The sequence below is a fragment of the Nilaparvata lugens genome, chromosome 7 (assembly GCF_014356525.2).
Source record: "Nilaparvata lugens isolate BPH chromosome 7, ASM1435652v1, whole genome shotgun sequence".
In the NCBI taxonomy this organism is placed as follows: domain Eukaryota; kingdom Metazoa; phylum Arthropoda; class Insecta; order Hemiptera; family Delphacidae; genus Nilaparvata; species Nilaparvata lugens.
Genome location: NC_052510.1, coordinates 42,135,705 through 42,155,026, shown reverse-complemented (window position 1 = coordinate 42,155,026; position 19,322 = coordinate 42,135,705). Strand labels below are relative to the sequence as shown.

Here is a 19,322-nt window from a genome sequence, read left to right as displayed (position 1 = left end):
TACTCACAAAAGCTCCATGATCCAATCTTTATTGTATACTCAAATAATTGAATTTTCTAAATCAGTTCTCAGATCTCATTTTATTTAGAATTTTATAAACTAAAAAAAGGCCAGAGCAAATTTTTCTGTCCGATTACGAGATTTGGCAGAAATAGCTGAAAAATGGAAAATGAGCCGAAAATACAAGGTTTTTGGGCCATTCTGTATCGAGCACAAGGAAATTTTGTATGAAGAAATTGGTTCTGGACTTCTCTTATGTACCCAAATAATATATTAAAAAGTCGAAACTAAAATATAAATTGCATGCACCAATGTATATAGTGACTGGACTAATTTATTTTATTCATTTTTTTGTGGTTTTTCAACGCAATTTCAATTATTGTTCCAACATTGAAATTAGAGATTAACTTGATTCCTAATATTGGATTTCATGTAGTCTACTTAGTGCTAAGTAATAGCTGCTCACTGGTAGGCCTACATGAGTTTGTTTACAGAATATAAGCAAAGCATGACTAAGTATTAATCCATGTTCTGTACATAAAAAAAAAATATTATCACATGCAATTGGTCAATAATGAGATTCAATTTGAACTTTCACCATCGATTGAATGGAAAGCATCAAAGTTACTTTTGGAAAATATTAGCTGTTCAAAGTGGAACTCACAAAAGCATTGTTTTCTTGTGACAATTAGAGCTTGGCTCAAAAGTTGTCAGTGTACTGTACATTATTTATCTTTGACCTTGAATATTTTCCAATAGCAGAACAGCTCGTGATGATAATTAATCGAGCTTGTTTATTCAAAGCCTATAGAACTCGAATTAGCTATTGACCTTGAATTGATTCGCATATGACAAAGTGAATTGAAATAAATAATTTGAAAAAAAATCATAAAAGAGAAAAATTCTTTTTCTATTGTTTGTATTACGTTGAAATGAAGTATAAAGAAGAACAAATTCAAGTAAGTGGAAAACTCAATTTATATTGTTTTAATATGTATAACTGTAAAATTCTATTCTATTGTTGAAATATAGACACTAATATTAAATTTAATGGAAAAACTGCTGCTAGAAATGTAACAACTGATTAAACAACATTTGAAACGCTTTTCATCCTGTCACCTATATAATACGGGAGAATTGGATGGAAATCTAGAGTTATCTCGTCACAGCTCAGTTGTTTATGGCCTGATTTTTGAGGACTGGAAATTGTTACCTTCATAGTGGGTTCCAAAGCAGCGATTTAGTTTTAGTAAGATCAACCTCACATTCTTTGCTTATATACATTATACTCTAACTTCTCACAACACTTCTTCACCTTCCACGTTTGAGGTAAACTCTCACCACTCACTATAACCTGCTCTGATTATGTTAGTTGCCTTTTTACCATCAAAATAGCTTAGTCATAGTCTATGTGTTATGATTCTCTAGTAAGATGTGATTTGATAACGATCTAATCTAGAAAACAATAATCTTCCACTTGCAGATGAACCTGTGCCTAATCTAATTTAAATGACAATCTTCCACTTGCAGATGAAACTGAGCCTGAATTTCAACAATATTGATTTCTTATAAATTGTTTTCTAGCCTACAGAGAGCCGGGTGACTAATAGTAACTCACCTGAATTATCTCATTCCATCATAGTGATATCGAGTTTTCACCGGTTTTCGGTATATCTGTTTTTGAACGATTCTTCACCATTCAAATGCTTATTCCAATTGATTAATCGAATGCGTTATCTTTATTTTCTAGCATTGGTATAATATGTGATTCGATAACGATTTTTCACGGAAAACTATGTTATAATTTACAATGCAAGGTGCGGCCGATTATATTGTGATAAAGATGATTATAATAATATGACCTGTTGTATGTAATTTCATAACGATGTATTCTCCTGCAATATATAGATGAATGTGGGAGTCGTTTCCACTGATACTTATAATATTTTTCTGTCTTGAAATTGTAAGTTCTTATTTATGAAAATTGGAAATAAATGAAAAATATAATATTCTTCATTTGACGAAATTAGGAAACTCCAATGAAACTTGTGAAGTTTCGCATTATAGAATGTTTTAATATATTCCAGATAGCCTACATACCTACTGTAGAAATGACTGGTGAAATGCTAATAGTGCAATTCAGGTCTTTTTTCTCAGTGATTATGATCACTGTTTGTTCAACATCAATTATTATAATCCCGGCTGAGGCAACTTCAGGTGGAGTAAGTGCTCAAAAATAATTCTACTTATTTTAGATAATTTCTAATAATTTCTAATAAGCTCTAAAGTCAATTATTATTGGGCTACCGGTACTTTGAAGAAATGGCTCATTTATAATAAGTCATTGGAATAGGGCCCACTTGTAACACTGAATGTTACCTGTACTAACTTGAATTGACACTGATTAATTGCATATAAGCTCATGTGAAAAGTAAGTTCCACATTTTTTTCAGAGGTTTAATGTTTTTCTCATTCCGATAAATATAAGTATATTTGAGCTAGTACTTTTAATAATAAATTCTTCTACATAGTCACGTGCTTTTTCTACGAATCTACTAACTTGTGAAATGCGTAGAAAAATCTCGCAAGTATGTAGAAAAATTATTAAATGTACAAGGTTTCAAAAAGGTAGTATACTTATTTACTGTGGAAAAAGCATGAAAAAGCCTTACACAATAAATGCAGGAGCCTTATTACTATTATTCACATGCTTCTTGTGCATTATTGTGGAATTTGATGAACTTTATCTCCTATACCTACATATAGGAAGAAATTGGCTTATAAATGTACGGGATACGGATAACATATTTGATGCATCATCAGCACGCCTAAACTACTGAACTGATTAACTTGTAATTTTGAAAAAAGATTTTTCCTACAGTTACGTTGAAAAGTGGCCATTGCTGCACTGATTACAGAATGCAAAGAATCACTTTTCCGCTCTAGTGCGGGAAAAATTTTTCTGCACTCCAGATTTGCAACATGCCAACGCAAAATACTTAGTAGGTTATATGGAGCAACAGTGCAGCAAAATCAAAATGAAGTTGGTAACAGTGACTGGGCTGCTATAGTGAGCAGAGGTGCAACGAAGCACAACGAGCAACTTATTAATTATATATTATAACCAAGGACAACATTTTGATTCAATTTGACAATAAATTAAGGTTTTTATCAATAATAAAATTACACAGAAAAACATTTGATGGATTTCAGGCAATTTTACCCATAATTACCCACTTTTCATATTCAATGGTAACTGTTGGAAAAACTTAATGTGAAATACGTGCGCAAAGTTCCTCTGCTGCACTCAACAAACCATTCCGCCCTCGCCTACGGCTCGGGCGTAAACGTTTCTTTCGGTGCAGCAAACTGTCACTTTGCGCACTAGTTGCACAAATAACTATTTCATTTATCGAGGATATGGTGATAGCGTTATAGGCAAATTTTCATTTTCATCAGTCAATTTATTGATTATAGTTTTTGAAATTAAAACAAATTTATTTAATAGTATTTGTGATAACAAATTAACATAAGATAGAAGCCCAATCAATTAGTTCTCCATTGTGAATTACTACAGTTGTTGATACTTCAAATATCAGCAATACTTTTAATTGGAAATGTGTTAGGGAGTTCTCACTTTTGACTCCACGCCCAAGTCGTTTTCCGTCTGTGGGTTTGTATGTTATGCAATAACATCCAACAATTTGATCAAAAAGCTTCAAATTTTAAATAGCCTACGTATTCATGGAACCTTTTCACATGTAGAGTTCGTTGGACGGAGAAAATTACTCATTCCTCTGTCTTTTTTCAGGATAAATAACATTGAAAGTGCATAATAATAACAAAAAATATGGTGTAGTACACTCACACAACTTTCCTTGCTCATTGAACTAAAAGCCTCATTCTTAAAAGAGAATGATTTAGGGGAATAACATAATGACGATTGGCGGCAATATATTTGAAACTACGATCAGACTTCTGTATATGTGTATAGTTAGTTGTTTTCAGAGTACTTTTTCCTTTGTGTAAATTGTGAAATTCGATATTTTTTAAAAGTCGTCAAACTAGCTGTTCTACAGATGAAATATCTCGACTATGTATTCTTTTTATGAACTGCTCTACCTACCTACCTCATGCACGAGAAGGAGGCTACAAAGTCCATTTCTCAATGATGGGGTGGACCCCCCATTAGTTTCTCAGAAAGGAGACTCATTCCAGTTAATAGAGCCGATAAATAACTATACAGGGTATGAATTTTAAAAAAATCGGTCATGTCGTTTTCGAGAAAACCGTGAAAAACATGGTATTTTAGTGATTATCCGCCATTTTTCACAATAATATTACGAAGCTCCTGGAATTTTTCCAGAAATGAGACTCATGTCAGTTGATAGGGCTTATAAATAGCTATCCATGGTATGAATTTTAAGAGAGTCGTTCGAGTCGTTTTCGAGAAAACCGTGAAAAACATGGTTTTTTAGTGATTATCCGCCATTTTTCTCAATAATATTACGGAGCTCCTGGAATTTTTCCAGAAATGAGACTCATGTTAGTTGATAGGGCTTATAGCTATCCATGGTATGAATTTGAAGAAAATCGTTAGAGCCATTTTCGAGAAAAACGTGGTTTTTTAGTAATTATCCGCCATTTTTTCCGCCATCTTGAATTGAATTTTATTGAATTTCTTATTGTCGGGTCCTCATGATATAAGAACCTTAAGTTTGAAATTTCAAGTCAATCGGTTAATTAGGAATGGAGTTATCGTGTTCACAGACATACACACACACACATACACTCAGGGGACCTTGAAACGTTTAGAAAACTTGAAATTGGGGTACCTTAATTTTTTTTGGAAAGCAATACTTTCCTTACCTATGGTAGTAGGGCAAGGAAAGTAAAATATTGTGGTTTATCATTGAGTCAGCTGGTATCAATTGCATGCTATTTCAATGATCTTTCAATTCATTTGAGAAATCCTATGTTTTTTGGGAGTTATCACACAGACAGTCCTTTATACGCGGACACATATGATTTCAGCTGATTTATATAAAACATACCTATTTAATTACAACTCTTACATTACTGTAACTCGCTACCGTTTACCGTACGTCTTTCTGCATGTATATTCAATTGTATGTCTGTAACATACGCTTAAACCGTAAATAATAATACCACTTGTGATAGCGTAGTTGCTTCAACGTTGGTATTATCAACTTAGATATTTTGAATCTTGATTCTGAATCATTTACTTATACGGAGTACACTATAGAGTTCTATGGAATCACATATGCCGACATGGTTGATAAAAATTATGGAAACATCTTATAATTTTATATATTATATATTTTATAATTTTATATATATTTTATAAATTACTATTAATTTTCCTTCCTCATAGATATGATTTGACAGAAGGATTTATTGAAAATCCTATTCGAATTAAAAAAAAAAAAAAACTAATTCTCTGTAGCTTCAGAATTTTGATCCGCCACATTGAATTTTAACTTTTTCGGAATGGGAAGGTTTTGATACATGATTTGAAAACAGAATTAAAGAGAAAATGAATTTAAGAACCGCACATCAATATCAAACCGTTTCAAAGATATTCATATTCACTGGTAAATCATATGACAATGGAAAAATACGACTACAGATCGAAAATATTTGTTTGTTTAAAGTGTTGAATTTGTGAGTAGAAGTAGTTATTGGTGTTCACCAACACTTCATTTTTAATGTAGCATTTATTTATTCATTTATTCCATTTTTGTATGATTTATCTTCAAATGAGAAAATCATTGATGAACAGTTTGCGATATTGATATGCATGTTTTGCCATCAATTTTCTCTTGAAATTGTGTATCAATATCATATTCCAAATGACCACATTCCCATTTTAAAAAATGAAGTTGGATTCAAAATGAAGTTGGATTCAAAATGAAGCTGGATTCAGAATGAAGTTGGATTTACATGACGGATTCAAGATGGTGGACAAAAGTTCAGTGACAGTTAGGCTCGTTACACACACATCGATTTTTGGTCGTACGATATTTTGTCGTCACTATGAATTCTATGAGATTAAACGGAACTTGGCAAACATCATATGTTTGAAATCATCTGTTCAATCTAATAGAATTTATAAGGACGGTAAAAATATCGTACGACAAAAAATCGATGTGTATGTAACTAGCCTTAAGTAGTTGTTTTTTAATTCGAATAGGATTTCCATTAGCATGGATCTTAATGTCATATAATTTTGTGAAAGAAATATCCAGCTGCTCTGATAATTCTCACCAACTCTGTATGATTACAAATGTTGCGGATTTGAAAATCAATACAATGACCAATGTAATGTAGCCCATTATTTGACATGAAATTTCACAATCGAAGAGCATCCATTGGTTAAAAATTAAAAGTGTAGATGACGGTAAAAATTCATGGCAAGTAAAATTGGACTGAAAAATGTATGCCTCTTGGCAGTCGGTTACGATAGGACGGGACCTGGAACTATCTAAAGCAGATGATCGGGCCTGGCTCTACCCCTCTGTGTGGAGACACCATTCTTCAGGTTCAGTAAAAATTCATGGCAAGTAAAATTGGACTGAAAATGTATGCCTCTTGGCAGTCGGTTACGATAGGACGGGACCTGGAACTATCTAAAGCAGATGATCGGGCCTGGCTCTACCCCTCTGTGTGGAGACACCATTCTTCAGGTTCAGTAAAAATTCATGGCAAGTAAAATTGGACTGAAAAATGTATGCCTCTTGGCAGTCGGTTACGATAGGACGGGACCTGGAACTATCTAAAGCAGATGATCGGGCCTGGCTCTACCCCTCTGTGTGGAGACACCATTCTTCAGGTTCAGTAAGCTACTAATATTATTATTATATGTTATTCAAGGATTTCTATTAGAGGCAAATCCTGTAATTATTCTGTTGTTTGTTTAAAAGGTTTTTTCAATATTTTATTCAAATTTTCAGTTTTCATTATGAGTTTCAATTCAATTAAACCGATTATTATTATATAATAATAATATTAGTAATTTACTACATAACAGTTCAAAGCGAAAAGTCCAACCCAGGGGGACAATAGTATAAAACAAAATTTGATTCACTTATGTTTTCAAAACACCTTGCAGAGTACATCTTTCAAAGCACCTGCTCGTGAAATATAATCATAAGTGACTGAGCTTTTCTTATTGCAGTTTTCAGTGAATATTGGAAGTGAGGAATACATAGCAACAGGTGAGTTCTCTTTAATTTCCAGTACATACCGTAGTGATTTTCCAGTCATATTTGTGCCTAACCTTTATGAAGGTAATAAAATAAAAATAATTTTGAAGAAAATTTTTAGGATTTTTAAGTAGGCCGGCACATCTAGAAAATGAATCTGAGTCTATACTATTTCAATTCATGCAGGCGAACGGGTTGGAGTCAGGAAAACTACAATAAGTTTTTGCTTGCCTGATTTAATCGCCGTTCAGTATTTTAAAACTGCAATATTTTAAAACAAACAAAATATCAACAATACTGACACGAATGAGAAAAATAAGCATAGATTCAACATGTTACATTACCTTTATTCTCTGATGTGGGGGCGCATTACTATCCTTACGTTAGATATTAATACGTCACCAAACCAAATATTATCAGTTGCAAATGTTAATTTCAGAACAAAACTCAAAACAGAAAACCCCAAAGAACCCTAATTTCGTCGATAACCCCATACACAAATTTCAAATCCGCACTTTGTTTGATATTTTTGTATGACCCTTTGTTTCACTGAACCTTTGTTGATGGTTTCCGTCGTGTTTCCTTTCGATGTTATTTTGTTATTTCGGCGTTTTCTTCTAAGAGTTGAGTTGATGATGTCGGGAAGTCATCTTGCGATGTGGAACCTCCGTCTCCCGAAACGGCATTACGTCAATTCTGGTCAGGTATCATCCTCGGGACCTCTTACAGCATGCCTTGCTCGTGGAGTCCATGATGCTATGAAGTTGTGTCTTAAAGCTGGATTTTTAAGGGGTGGAACATGAAGTTAGTTTGGGGTCACACATGAACCGCTGTAAATGAATGTATAACATCATTAATTTCTAACTCTTCCTACAATTCATCAAAAGCTAAAACAGGAGTTATCTATTGATTACAGATTATTTAAATCCTCATTTGATATACTTTGTTCAATTAGCAAAAATAATAATTAACCAATTAATATTCAAACATGAGATCTCAGGGTTTTATATGAGTTCGGGCCATGCATGGAAGTAAGCTTCCTACATATATCAAATAAATTTATAAAATGTTCATATGAACTATGTGATAGTACTCAACAAGTTGTGACTTTTTCTTCAATTTAAGTCAATTTGAATAGCGCTTTTAATTGATTTCCCCACTATATGTAGAAAGCCTAAAACGAGCTCGTTTGACTTATCACTCACATTCATGAAGTTCTTGACGGTCTCGTGGATTGAATTAATTATTTTCAATAATTAATTAGGCAGGCTCCTTTCGTCTCTGCTGGGCTAACGCGTGGTCCAGATTTCTTATAGATTTCTTCCTAAATTGAAGACATATTTATAGGGAATGATTACAATTACAAACTCTTTAACAGCACTGAGTTCACAGATAATTTAACATTTAATACGAATATTTCACATTTAAAAAAGGGGTTGGCTTGATAATTTTTACAATTTAAAGGAAGAAAGAACCCTAAACTCTATGTGCGTCCTCTCAGGTCAAGATCTTCAGCCAGAAGAAAGAGGTTTTCAGAAAAATTTTTCTCTTCCTAGAACAATTTTGTAAGCTTCTTTCTGATTGGCCTTCAATTTAATAAACTCAATACAATTGGTCGCCTCAGAATCAGGGCTTCCTCAACTTTATAATAGAAAAAATTAAATAAAAAGTTTTTATACAAATATATGGAGTGTTTATCTTGAAATAATTTCATAAATAAATCTCAATATACGATGTTAATAAACAATAGCCTATACATTTAGTTTTTTATATGAGTTTTGTATACTCTGGATTTTCGTGCTTTTTAGATTATAATAAATATTTATACAATAATAATAGTTGTCCGTATTTCTATACATCGACCTTCCTTAGTATATATAATAACACATCTTTTGTGAGTAAGTTTTTATAATTCAACCTATTATACTGGTTGATCGAGTGATCAGCTGATTCGGTCAGTATTGATTCAAATAATTATCGATTTATTCAAGATCGACTGATTCTTTTCAAAAATGTAAACAAATAATTCTAACCTCAACGTACATGCAAACTTTTATTTTTTATAATCCCCCAATAATAAGTAAGCTGCTTCATAATTTTTAATTTTGCCAATGGATTCTCATAGTTGTTGAATCACAATTATACATGTTTTCTTATCATTTTTGATAATACTATTACTCTTAATGGCTAATAATATTCGATTTAAGTTGGTTGATCCTTTGACTAGGTCTAACTTTCTTTTCCATTTTATAATTCTATTGAAATTCATTGGTTCATTTCAAAATATTTGATGGTACTAAAATACCACGTGACAACCTTCATGAAGGTAATAAAATAAAAATAATTTTGAAGAAAATTTTTAAAATTTTAAAGTAGGCCAGCGCATCTAGAAAATGAATCTGAGTCTATACTATTTCAATTCATGCAGGCGAACGGGTTAGAAAACCGGTCAGGAAAACTACAATGAGTTTTTGCTTGCCTTAATCGCCGTTCAGTATTTTAAAACTGCAATATTTTGAAACAAACAAAATATCAACAATACTGACACGAATGAGAAAAATAATCATAGATTCAACACGTTACATTACCTTTATTCTCTGATCTGGGGGCGCATTACTATCCTTATGTTAGATATTAATACGTCACCAAACCAAATAATATCAGTTGCAAATGTTAATTTCAGAACAAAACTCAAAACAGAAAAACCCAAAGAACCCTAATTTCGTCGATAACCCCATACACAAATTTCAAATCCGCACTTTGTTTGATATTTTTGTATGACCCTTTGTTTCACTGAACCTTTGTTGATGGTTTCCGTCGTGTTTCCTTTTCGATGTTATTTTGTTATTTCGGCGTTTTCTTCTAAGAGTTGAGTTGATGATGTCGGGAAGTCATCTTGCGATGTGGAACCTCCGTCTCCCGAAACGGCCTTACGTCAATTCTGGTCAGGTATCATCCTCGGGACCTCTTACAGCATGCCTTGCTCGTGGAGTCCATGATGCTATGAAGTTGTGTCTTAAAGCTGGATTTTAAAGGGGTGGAACATGAAGTTAGTTTGGGGTCACACATGAACCGCTGTAAATGAATGTATAACAGCATTAATTTCTAACTCTTCCTACATTTCTAACTCTTCCTACAATTCATCAAAAGCTAAAACAGGAGTTATCTATTCATTACAGATTATTTAAATCCTCATTTGATATGGATTTCTACCTTCAAACTATATATCAGAATTGATGAATCTTCCTGCACAAATAATTCAAAAGTTCTGTCATAATTTGATAATTAGCGTTCAGTTGAAAGCCTTAACACCATTGGAAAACACAGTCGGAAAAATATAAAACTTTACAAAGTCACAAACTTGACATAATATTCAAAATTACATTCCAATTTGAAGACTATCTTACTGACTCTCAGCAATACTCTACAATAATATATCTTCAGAAACAATAACTCAAATGTAACATAACTGAGAACTTTCTTCTCTACTTTCAGTACTTCTTTAGACAAAAAATATAATAAATTATCTTCCATCACTAATAAAATCAAAAGTACTATTCTCAATCAAAATTATTAACTTGAACAATAACAGGCTTTTTTGATACAATTCTCTGATGGAAGTTTCAATTAATTAAATTCCCTAAATTATATTTTAACCTTATTTTACGTACCTTAGCGGTTATTTGAAGAAACAATTATTTGTACAAGAATCCACCTATAAGAAATTCATGTATATTTGTTGAATGTGAAAGAAATATTTTATTAATAGAATTTACTAGTAGCTTTGAAAGAGTAAGCTCAAAATGTCCCCCCCATGAGGTTATATACTACATGCTTTGACACTTTCCACCATTGAGTATGATTATTTTCTCAGGAATCTACTTATGCATAAGGGGCATAGAGGGCTCTCGAGAATCATTGAATAACATACCAATCATTCCCGTGACCAGAGAGCACCTACAGAATAAAATGAATGAGGCAGACAGGTTTTCAAGAAATGGTAAGTAGGAAGTGAGTCATAAGAGGATTGAAATGGGTATTGAAGTATTAAGAGCGTGGAACGCGACTTCATCTATTTATTTATCCATTGATCTATTTATCCATTCCTTTATTCAGTTACTCATCTATTAATTTATTCATTCATTTATCTATTTATCTACTGCTGTTCTACATTAATTTATGCACAATCCTATATGTTTTGATACAATACATCAGTTAAAAACACCAGAACAAGAGATACACTTATTCACACAAGATACAGTATTTACACAAGTTATATAGATTACAGGAAATCATTACATATATGTTTCATATACCAGTAATACAGTGATCATAAGTTATGACTTGTCACAATGTATATCTTAACTAGTGAGGGGAATTGATTTTAGAGCTAGTTTTGAAGACGCTCGATAATCTCATCATAAGATCTCGACAAACCACTCTCTGTCTCAGACAGCACCGTATCGCGCATGCGTTAGTAACGGGTTTTTCCTGTTCCATTCAGTCAGATCTTTGAATGTAACGTTCTTTGTGATGATGGTTACCGAGCACTGTAACTGGAGCCAATCGTCATTCTATTAGATGGAGATATTATTATCCAATGATGATTTATCATTTAATTCAATAGAATAATCAATATATCATCATTTCATTTAATAAAAGAAGGAGTACTTTAGAAAAATATAATTAATAAAATATAACAGTTGTTATTTAACTGATGTTAAAAAACACTATAACTAAGTCAGCATATTGTAATTTCAAAACAAAAACCGAACTCTCAACCTCCCCTTTTACATTTAAAACATCAATAAACATAACTATTTGAAACCCCTCTAATCCCTTCCAGCATATTGCAATTTCAAAGCAAAATCCTAACCTATCTTTCCACCTTTGAAATATCAAAAAGCATAATTCTACCTGGATCCTAGCCCTTTCTAGCATATTGCAATTTTAAAGCAAAAACCTAATCTAACCTTATGGAACATTATTAAATATAATCCAAAAAACCTAACCACTAACCCCTAACCCCTTCACATTTAATAATTTAGATTTCAAAGCAAAATCCCAACCCCCTAACCTATCCTTTCACATTTGAAACATCAAAAAACATAACTCCAACTGCACCCTAGCCCCTTCTAGCATATTGCAATTTCAAAGCAAAAACCTAACCTATCCTAATAACACATTATTAAATATAACCTAACCTCTAACCCTTTCACTTTAGATTTATTCGTCATCTCTAGAACAAAACATGAACATGTGGTTCATTTCATGAACATGTTCACAAACATGTGGTTCATTTCATGAACATGTTCACAAACATGTGGTTCAAAGCAAAATCCTAACCCCCTAACCTATCCTTTTACCTTTGAAACATCGAAAAACATAACTCTACCTAGACCCTAGCACCTTCTAGCATATTGCAATTTTAAAGCAAAAACCTAACCTATGTTAATAAAACATTATTAAATATAACCTGAATAAAAACTAACACCTAACTCTTTCACATTTGTTGAACGATAGACAAGGATAGCAACACCATTGCATATCGTACACTACCATTATAACGTGGACCTCACTATAGATACTCAAAGAATACTTTTGAATAACTATGTTATAACTGTGACTGTTGCTGGCCGTTACTCTGTTTCTGAGACAAAGAGAAGCTGCTAAGATCTCATTGTTCAACGAGCGAGAGAGGCACTGAGCTACTGCTCAACAATGCCACGCACCCTTACCCCCTCACACTCGGCTACCGAGGGAGCTTCTCTTTGTCTCAGAAACAGAGTAACGGCCAGCAACAGTCACAGTTATAACATAGTTATTCAAAAGTATTCTTTGAGTATCTATAGTGAGGTTCACGTTATAATGGTAGTGTACGATTTGCAATGGTGTTGCTATCCTTGCTTTAAAATTGCAATAATTATGCTAGAAGGGGCTAGGGTCTAGGTAGAGTTATGTTTTTCGATGTTTCAAAGGTAAAAGGATAGGTTAGGGGGTAGGGATTTTGCTTTGAACCACATGTTTATGTTTTGTTCTAAAGATGACGAATAAATCCAAAGTATTAAATGTGAAAGGGTTAGAGGTTGGGGTTTCAGTTAGGTTATATTTTTATAATGTGTTATTAGGATAGGTTAGGTTTTTGCTTTAAAATTGCAATATGCTAGAAGGAGCTAGGGTGCAGTTAGAGTTATGTTTTTTGATGTTTCAAATGTGAAAAGATAGGTTAGGGGGTTAGGATTTTGCTTTGAAATCTAAATTATTAATTGTGAAGGGGTAAAGGGTTAGTGGTTAGGTTTTTTTTTTATTATATTTAATAATGTTCCATAAGGTTAGGTTAGGTTTTTGCTTTAAAATTGCAATATGCTAGAAAGGGCTAGGGTCCAGGTAGAATTATGCTTTTTGATATTTCAAAGGTGGAAAGATAGGTTAGGATTTTGCTTTGAAATTGCAATTTGCTGGAAGGGATTAGAGGTTTTTCAAATAGTTTTGTTTATTGATGTTTTAAATGTAAAAGGGGAGGTTGAGGGTTCGGTTTTTGTTTTGAAATGACAATATGCTGACTTAGTTATAGTGTTTTTTAACATCAGTTAAATAACAACTGTTATATTCTATTAATTTTATGTTCCGAAAGTACTCTTTCTTTTATTTAATAAAATGATAATATATTGATTATCATATTGAATTTAATGATAAATCATCATTGGATAGTAATATCTTCATCAAATAGAGTTATGATTGGCTCCAGTTACAGTGCTCGGTAACCATCATCACAAAGAACGTTACATTCAAAGAACTGACTGAATGGAACGGGAAAAACCCGTTGCTAACGCATGCGCGATACGGTGCTGTCTGAGACAGAGAGTGGTTTGTCGCCGAGTAGCAGTGAATAACAGTCTACCCCGTCAGTCGGTCGAGAACAGACTATTGAAGGAGGCAGCATGCAGCCAGAGAGTGAGTACAGCTCGTAACCAGAGTCTACTCCTACTCCTTCGACTCCTTCGCATTGCGCCTTCTATCAACTGGAGTTAATAGGAGACGCTGAAAGCTACAAGATACAACACTTGCAGGAAGGCGAGTGTTGTACAACCACTTCTGCAACTTCTAGCAGCCAGCTTGCCTGATTCGACCAGTGGCGACAAGTTGGATTCTGGGCTAAGACCTGACTGGACCCAGGAACATCACGAAGAGGACCAGGAAGAGCAAGAGGACCTCGAGTAATGCTTGGAAAGCCTTAGGACCACGAGATAGCCGGTTCCCAAGGTGGAGGACCCGGTGACCAGCCGTGACGCCCGGTTCCAGGGCTCTTCTATCTTGCTAATTTCATCGGGAATAGCACAAGGACCTCGAGGAAGGCTTGTGAAAGCCTCTCTTGACCCCGAGAAACCGATCCTGGCCGCAGGAGATGGCCGGTTCCCGAAGTGAGGGACCCTGTGACCAGCCGTGACTCCCGGTTCCAGGGCTCTTCTACCTTGCTACTTTCATCGGGAATAGCAAGAGGACCTCGGGTAAGGCTTGAGAAGGCCTTTCTCGACCCCGAGACATTGATCCTGATTTCAGGAGACAGCCGGTGACCGAGCTGTTGGACTCGGTGACCAGTGACACCTGGTTCCAGGGCTCTTCCATCTTGCTGATTCCATCGGGAATAGCGAGCGGACCTCGAGGCTTGGGAAGGCCTTTCTCGACCCCGAGGCACCGATCCCGATAGCCAGAAACACCCGGTACCCGAGTTGAGCGACTCGGTGACCAGCCGCGACGCCCGGATCCAGGGCTCTTCTACCTTGCTATTCCCATCGGGACATCCAGTGATGATTGGTAACGCTTTTCCTGTCCCGGAGACCATACTCACGGAAGTCACCAGATTGTTCCTACTCCTATCACTCCACGCCCAACCCTGTTGGGCAGTGCGAAAGCACGGCCCCTCTTTCCCAGAAGAGCGAATCACTTCAACAAGGTGCTCAAGGCCCTGTTCCAACCCCCCGACTCGAACGAGGGTGGTTGACGGGCACCACACCAAGCCTCCCGTCCCTTGCTGTGGCCCACCCCAGACGCCGACTGAGTCTAGCCGGCCTAGAGAGACACTGGGAATTTTGATAGAAGAAGGTGTGGGCAAAAATCTACTCAGAAGATTGACATACAGACGTGGGACTGAAAGTAGAAAGAGAAGAACAGCGATGAGTGCTGAAGAGAAGTGTAATCGCAGTGGAGAGGACAAGGAGGATACAGGAGACGACAGCAGTGATCCAAGAGTTGCCTGAATCTACAGGCTTCACAAGGATGGAGCAGTGGAATTCTCGGCCGCAGCAGGGCTACCTACAACCAGAACCATGGCAGAGCTCAGGAGAGTTCTTGTCGAAAACCACCTGAGGACAATGGTGGAGACCGCCGGTCTAAACAGGAACGGTGGTGGAGCTGGCACATGTCAGGAAGAGGAAGGAGCTGCAGCACCGTGGCCACCAGTCACGGAGGCCACTGCATCTTCCAGACTGGAAAGAATACCCAAGGAGACGTCTCCAGAGTTTGATGGCGTCTCCAGGAGCCGCTGGGTGTACAGAGTGCACGATCAGGGCTTGATTGATCTACTACTTGACTCAGTGCTGACAGACGGCACAAGTACGAGCCTGAGGAGGGCTCTACTGGAGCAACGACAGCGAATTGTTGAAATGCTCCCCGTTTTGGATAATGGGGAATGGGTGCTTTGTCGAGGAGCGCGGAGGCCAGCACCAGTTAGGGAAGAGGCTACTGCGGAGACGCTATACCACGTGGAGCCTGGGCTGATGAGGCCGGAAATACCGGAGAGGCATAATAACATGCCTTGGCATGTATTGAGGTCACCTACCAGAGCAGCGGTGCCTGCTACATCCTGTATGGACCCGGGTGCCGTGTGTGACAAGGTTCGAGGATGGCGGCTCCCATATGATGGGAGTGGATATACTCCAAGCTTCATGGAGCAGCTCGAGGAGTTAGCATATGGCTTGTCTGGCAGACAGTTATTTCCAGCATTACCTGGAATGCTAGCGGGGAGATGCTCCTCATGGATGAGGAATACGAGAGAACAGTGGAGACACTGGGACGATTCCCTGAGAGACTTTCGGTCTCGTTACTATCCACCTACTCATGAGGAGGATCCTGAGAATAAAATTCTCGACAAGCAGCAGAGAGAAGGCGAGCTGATAGATGACTATGTCGAGGAGCTGCTGATGCTGATGAGAAGAAAAGGTGGTTTCTCAGAGAGGAGCCAGGTACAGAGATTGTACAAAAATCTTTTACCACGCTACAAGCTCTACATTAGGGAGGCTGAAGTGTACACCATCGACGACTTGCTACACTTAGCGAGACAATATGAACGAATTAAGTTCAAGGAGAAGAGTGCTCAACAGAGACAACGAGCTGTGAAGCAGGAGGAGGTGAGGAAGCAGACCAAGCCTCAAAAGGAGACGACTACTACACAGCGTCGGAGTGAACAACCTCCAGAAGGCCCCTCGTGTTGGCCGTGCAAGAAGGTGGGACACTGGAGATCAGAGTGTCCAGAGGTTTCACTCTGCTTAAAGTGCGGGAAGCCACGACCAAATATTGTTCCTGTGAGAAAGAGCAGAAAAGGACTTCTGATATAACAGCTGTAGTTAAAACGAGGCTATATATCCAGTTGGAGCCGGAACTCCAGGATGACAGCCGTCTCTCCACTACAGTGGAAATAGGAGACAGACAGTATAGGGCTCTCCTCGACACCGGAGCAGAGTCTAACCATATAAGCTCTAAAGCTTTTAATAGTTTAGAAACAGTGATACGAGAGCCTGTGCATTGCAGCGCTGCTATGGCTGATGGAACAGCCACTCGTCTAATTGGTTGTGTTATAATCAACCTGGAATTTACCAACAACACTCGCCATAATGGAAAGGCTTTCTCCAGATATTCTGCTTGGTATGGAGTTTCTTCGTGAGCACCAGGTGAAAATAGATCCCGATTCCCGGTCAGTAGGATGGGATCCTCATCTCGTCAAAGCTCACATTGGAGACAATATTTCCACTCCAAAAGTGGGGAAGGGAGCCGTTAACTCGAGGCTGGCTACTATTAAGACCCAGCCTGACATGTGGAGGTCAAGGGAGCCGCCTGTAATTAATCCTTTGAAGAAGAAGGAGAAGAAGAAATTTCCTCAAGTCCAGAAACACGTAGGAGTTGTGTGGAAGACTGGGAAAAAGGAATTTATTTCTTAGAAAATTTCTCCAGCCCGTAGAAAGTTCATTTGCTGGCACTGTAAATGAGCTGGGCACTGGAGGTTCAACTGTCCGGGAAAGCTGTACCGGAGGCGGAAGAAGGAGGATAATTTTCAGCAAGAAGCTGGAGATAATCGTCAAGCAGTGCAGTCCAGGAGACTGCCTGTGTTGGAAACTACATTCAACGTATTCTCAGATATTGGAATCGAGAATTATAATGCCAACCGGTATTATAATTGGAAAAAGAGGACAATGAAGGTCAACTCTGGTCAGCTGGTCCACAGGAAGGAGTGTCACCTGTCCTCGGGTGCTAATCAGCTTGCCGTGAAGTTAGCGCCGGAATTTTCTAGCCTCTATGACGTCGAGAAAATGTTGAGTGTCGGTAAGAGGTTTACTGTGCACGAAGGCATCAAGCTCCAGCCACAACTTCCCGAGGATGAGGAAGAGGATTGAGATGGAGAAGTTGTGGTAAGGTGGACGGAATTCGAGGGGATGAACAGCAGGAGGCCGATCGCGCTCATAGAGGTTTCGCTGCCTATCTGGAGGATGGGACACCAGAGAGCTGTCACCGCCAATAAGGAGGTAAGAGGCGAGAAGGGTGGATAGCTTAAAAGTTCACAGCTGTAGAGCTATTTCTGATTGATAAATTGAAAGTTTGAAAGGATGAGAAGGAAACAGCATATTCCGTTCAATTTTTCTAATAAAATAGAGTTCTACTTAAACTAAATGACAACTCAACCATTATAGTTTAATTAATATAATCAGTCATGAAGCATTGGCTGAATTAGACGGAAAAATATTATTGTTGACAAATCAATTAGTTTCTTTTAATCTGGAGGAAATCACAATTATTCAACTTTGGAATTTATAAGAACTATGATATTACCAAGCACGGGTTAACAAACGAAATTTGCAGTAGCTTGTTCTTTATTTGCCATACATAGTTGATGGCGAAATGAGTGGATATAGAGAATATTAAAAAATATTATAGATCAGTATGATCTGAATAATATTTTAACCATGAGGAGATGGTTATAATAATTGAAATCATTAAAAGAAGCTGGTCGTAAATCCGTTGTAAAGTATTACGATACAGTTAATTAACAGCTGATATTATACTGTGGGATAAAAGTGAATTACATTGCAATTAATTATTCATGTGGAATGAATAAATTGCTTTTGATTGTGAGTCGAGATGTACTACAATCGGGGGTTATTATCTTCAGATTATGATTTAAGTTTTCTAATATTCCACTTGAAAATGAAGTTTGAGGACTTACTTTAAATTGGGATAAAATAATTATTATTTCAATTGGAAGTACCTAGCATGTTGGATCGAAAAGTTACTTGTGCTGTGTTGTGAAGATAAGATAAAAATTATCTCGACTGGCTAACTGCTATCGCCAAGCTTCTAGTCTGTGGAAGAGAATCAATTTCTCCTTTTCAATAAAAATTCATAAAATTGAATTCATGAGAATTCCAATTTTTCCAAATATTCTGCTGTCATAGAATCAGTCTAAGATTGATCATGCTATTGTTAATTTTGGAATTAGATCACGTCTCGAGAGTGAATCTAATTTTACTCAGCCTACCATCAATTCATTCAATTCATGTATCAATTCATTCAATCATTAACATTTATGCTAATAATTGTTGTGATTATTTTTCGAAAAATCAATATTCACTTAGTGTCATTCATTCAACTGCTATTGTGTCGAATATACAATTACTTTGAAAAATTAAATTGTGATTTTTTTCGGGATGAAACAAATCTTGAAGTGAGAAAGAGAGATTGAGCAATAAATGTTCACTGATTGTGAATTAATTAGCAGATGTTATCTGTTATAATAAACACACTGTCATTTATAGCAAATGGATGGTT

General features: G+C 36.4%; 1 protein-coding gene across 3 annotated transcripts in view; it reads left to right on the top strand.

Annotated features, from left to right (window-relative positions):
• The first annotated feature begins 1,149 nt into the window (after nt 1-1,149).
• The window catches only part of LOC111056676, a 55,162-nt gene continuing 36,989 nt past the window's right edge, over nt 1,150-19,322 (top strand). Inside the window, exons 1-4 of one of the 3 annotated variants that reach the window (XM_039432809.1) lie at nt 1,150-1,329; nt 2,088-2,222; nt 7,199-7,238; nt 11,101-11,226. In XM_039432809.1, the coding sequence (XP_039288743.1) occupies nt 2,112-2,222; nt 7,199-7,238; nt 11,101-11,226 (277 nt within the window). In that variant the 5' untranslated portion in view covers nt 1,150-1,329; nt 2,088-2,111. The remainder of the gene's footprint in view (nt 1,330-2,087; nt 2,223-7,198; nt 7,239-11,100; nt 11,227-19,322) is intronic. The other 2 variants (XM_022344065.2, XM_039432810.1) reach the window with 2 other exon arrangements.